General features: G+C 48.4%; 1 protein-coding gene across 1 annotated transcript; it reads left to right on the top strand.

Moving 5' to 3' along the window:
- On the top strand, positions 1-746 carry LOC121587177 (sesquipedalian-1-like). Its single transcript, XM_041904111.1, has 2 exons — positions 1-132; positions 270-746. The coding sequence occupies exons 1-2, from the start codon at positions 1-3 to the stop codon at positions 744-746; spliced, it is 609 nt and encodes a 202-aa protein (XP_041760045.1).
- Positions 747-1,515: the final 769 nt, after the last annotated feature.

A 1,515-nucleotide genomic window follows, 5' to 3' on the forward strand; every position in this document is an offset into this window, starting at 1 on the left:
ATGAAGCTGAACGAACATAGAGTGGCTCACTATGCCACCTGCGGCTCGCCGCCAGACAAGACGGGCTTCCTATTCAAGAAGGGGGAGTGGAACACAGCCTACCACAGACGCTGGTTCATCCTAAAGGGCAACATTTTACATTTACATTTTAGTCATTTAGTAGACGCTATTATCCAGAGCGATTTACAGTTAGTGAGTGCATACATTTTCATGCTGGCCCCCCGTGGGAAATGAACCCACAACCCTGGGTTGCAAGCGCCATGCTCTACCAACTGAGCTACTTTGAGGAGCATGAGAGCCGGGAACCCATCGACGTCATCGTGTTGGAGGGCTGCACCGTGGAGCTCTGCAAGTCAGCTGAAAAGTTCGCCTTCACCATCAAGTTTGACTGCTCCAAGGCGTGTGTCTACAAGATAGCGGCGGAGAACCAGGCAGCCATGGAATCGTGGGTGAAGGCTGTGTCGCGAGCCAGCTTCGACTACATGCGCCTGGTGGTGCGGGAGCTGGAGAGGCAGCTGGAGGAGACCCAGGAGGGGTCTGGAGGGCTGCAGGGCAGGCCCAAGTCCTCCAAAAGGTTGTGGGGGTGGCACGCTCCAAATCAGGAGCATTATCCAGTGCTCCCCTGGTGCCCTCTACACAGGTTACAGGTGCAACTGTCGCACAGGGGGAGACTCATGCCCGCAGCCTTCAGGAGGAGGGGCAACTCCTTTCAGGTGCCTCTAAAGAGAGTAAGCCCTCTGCTCTGATCTATGGGTGCGCTGAGGGCCCCCCCTCTGGTGTGCCGTGGGAGGGGAACGGAAATGGGAACGGAGGGGGCGATGTGGTCAGGCCTCCGCCTGTGCCTCCACTGAGTTTTGCTTCTCCAAACTTCACGACTGGTACGGAAAAGAGGTGGCTGAACTGAGGGTGGAGGGGTTTTAGAGCTAGTGAGGCGCCCCTCCCTCCCACCTCACAGCCCAACTGTTCCCCATTAGAAAGGGTACTTGTCACCTTGCACAATTGTTTCATCCCAAAATATATTGATTTTAATGTCAGAGAGTGTGTCCTTGTAATTCCAAACACTGTCTTGGGGCAGTCTGGGAAGCTGGCTGGTTTGTTAAAAGCAGCACTTTCCTAGTAGTTTTAGCTGTCATGGGCCAGAGGTAATATGATGTGTTGTCATATGACTTTACTGTTACTTTATTTAATATGAGAGTATGGCATTTTAAAGAAAAGCTTTGTATTTACAAATTTCAATTTTTTTCAATCAGAAACTACAATAGAATCAACTCTTTCATCACTTTTTCTATCATTGTTGTTTTCTTACCATTTTTCTATACACAAAGGATGACCCCTAAATGTTACTGAATTGAGTATATCTGACAGATGATAGAAATCAGTATATCGGTACATACATTGTTGAAAATATGCATTTTATGATGTTTCACCAGAAGTCTTGAAAGGGGGACCATTGAAGAATGAACACAGGTTCATTATTTCTTTAAACCACAATGATTATACTCATGCAATGGTTTA

Source organism: Coregonus clupeaformis, chromosome 18 (assembly GCF_020615455.1).
Source record: "Coregonus clupeaformis isolate EN_2021a chromosome 18, ASM2061545v1, whole genome shotgun sequence".
Taxonomy (NCBI): Eukaryota; Metazoa; Chordata; class Actinopteri; order Salmoniformes; family Salmonidae; genus Coregonus; species Coregonus clupeaformis.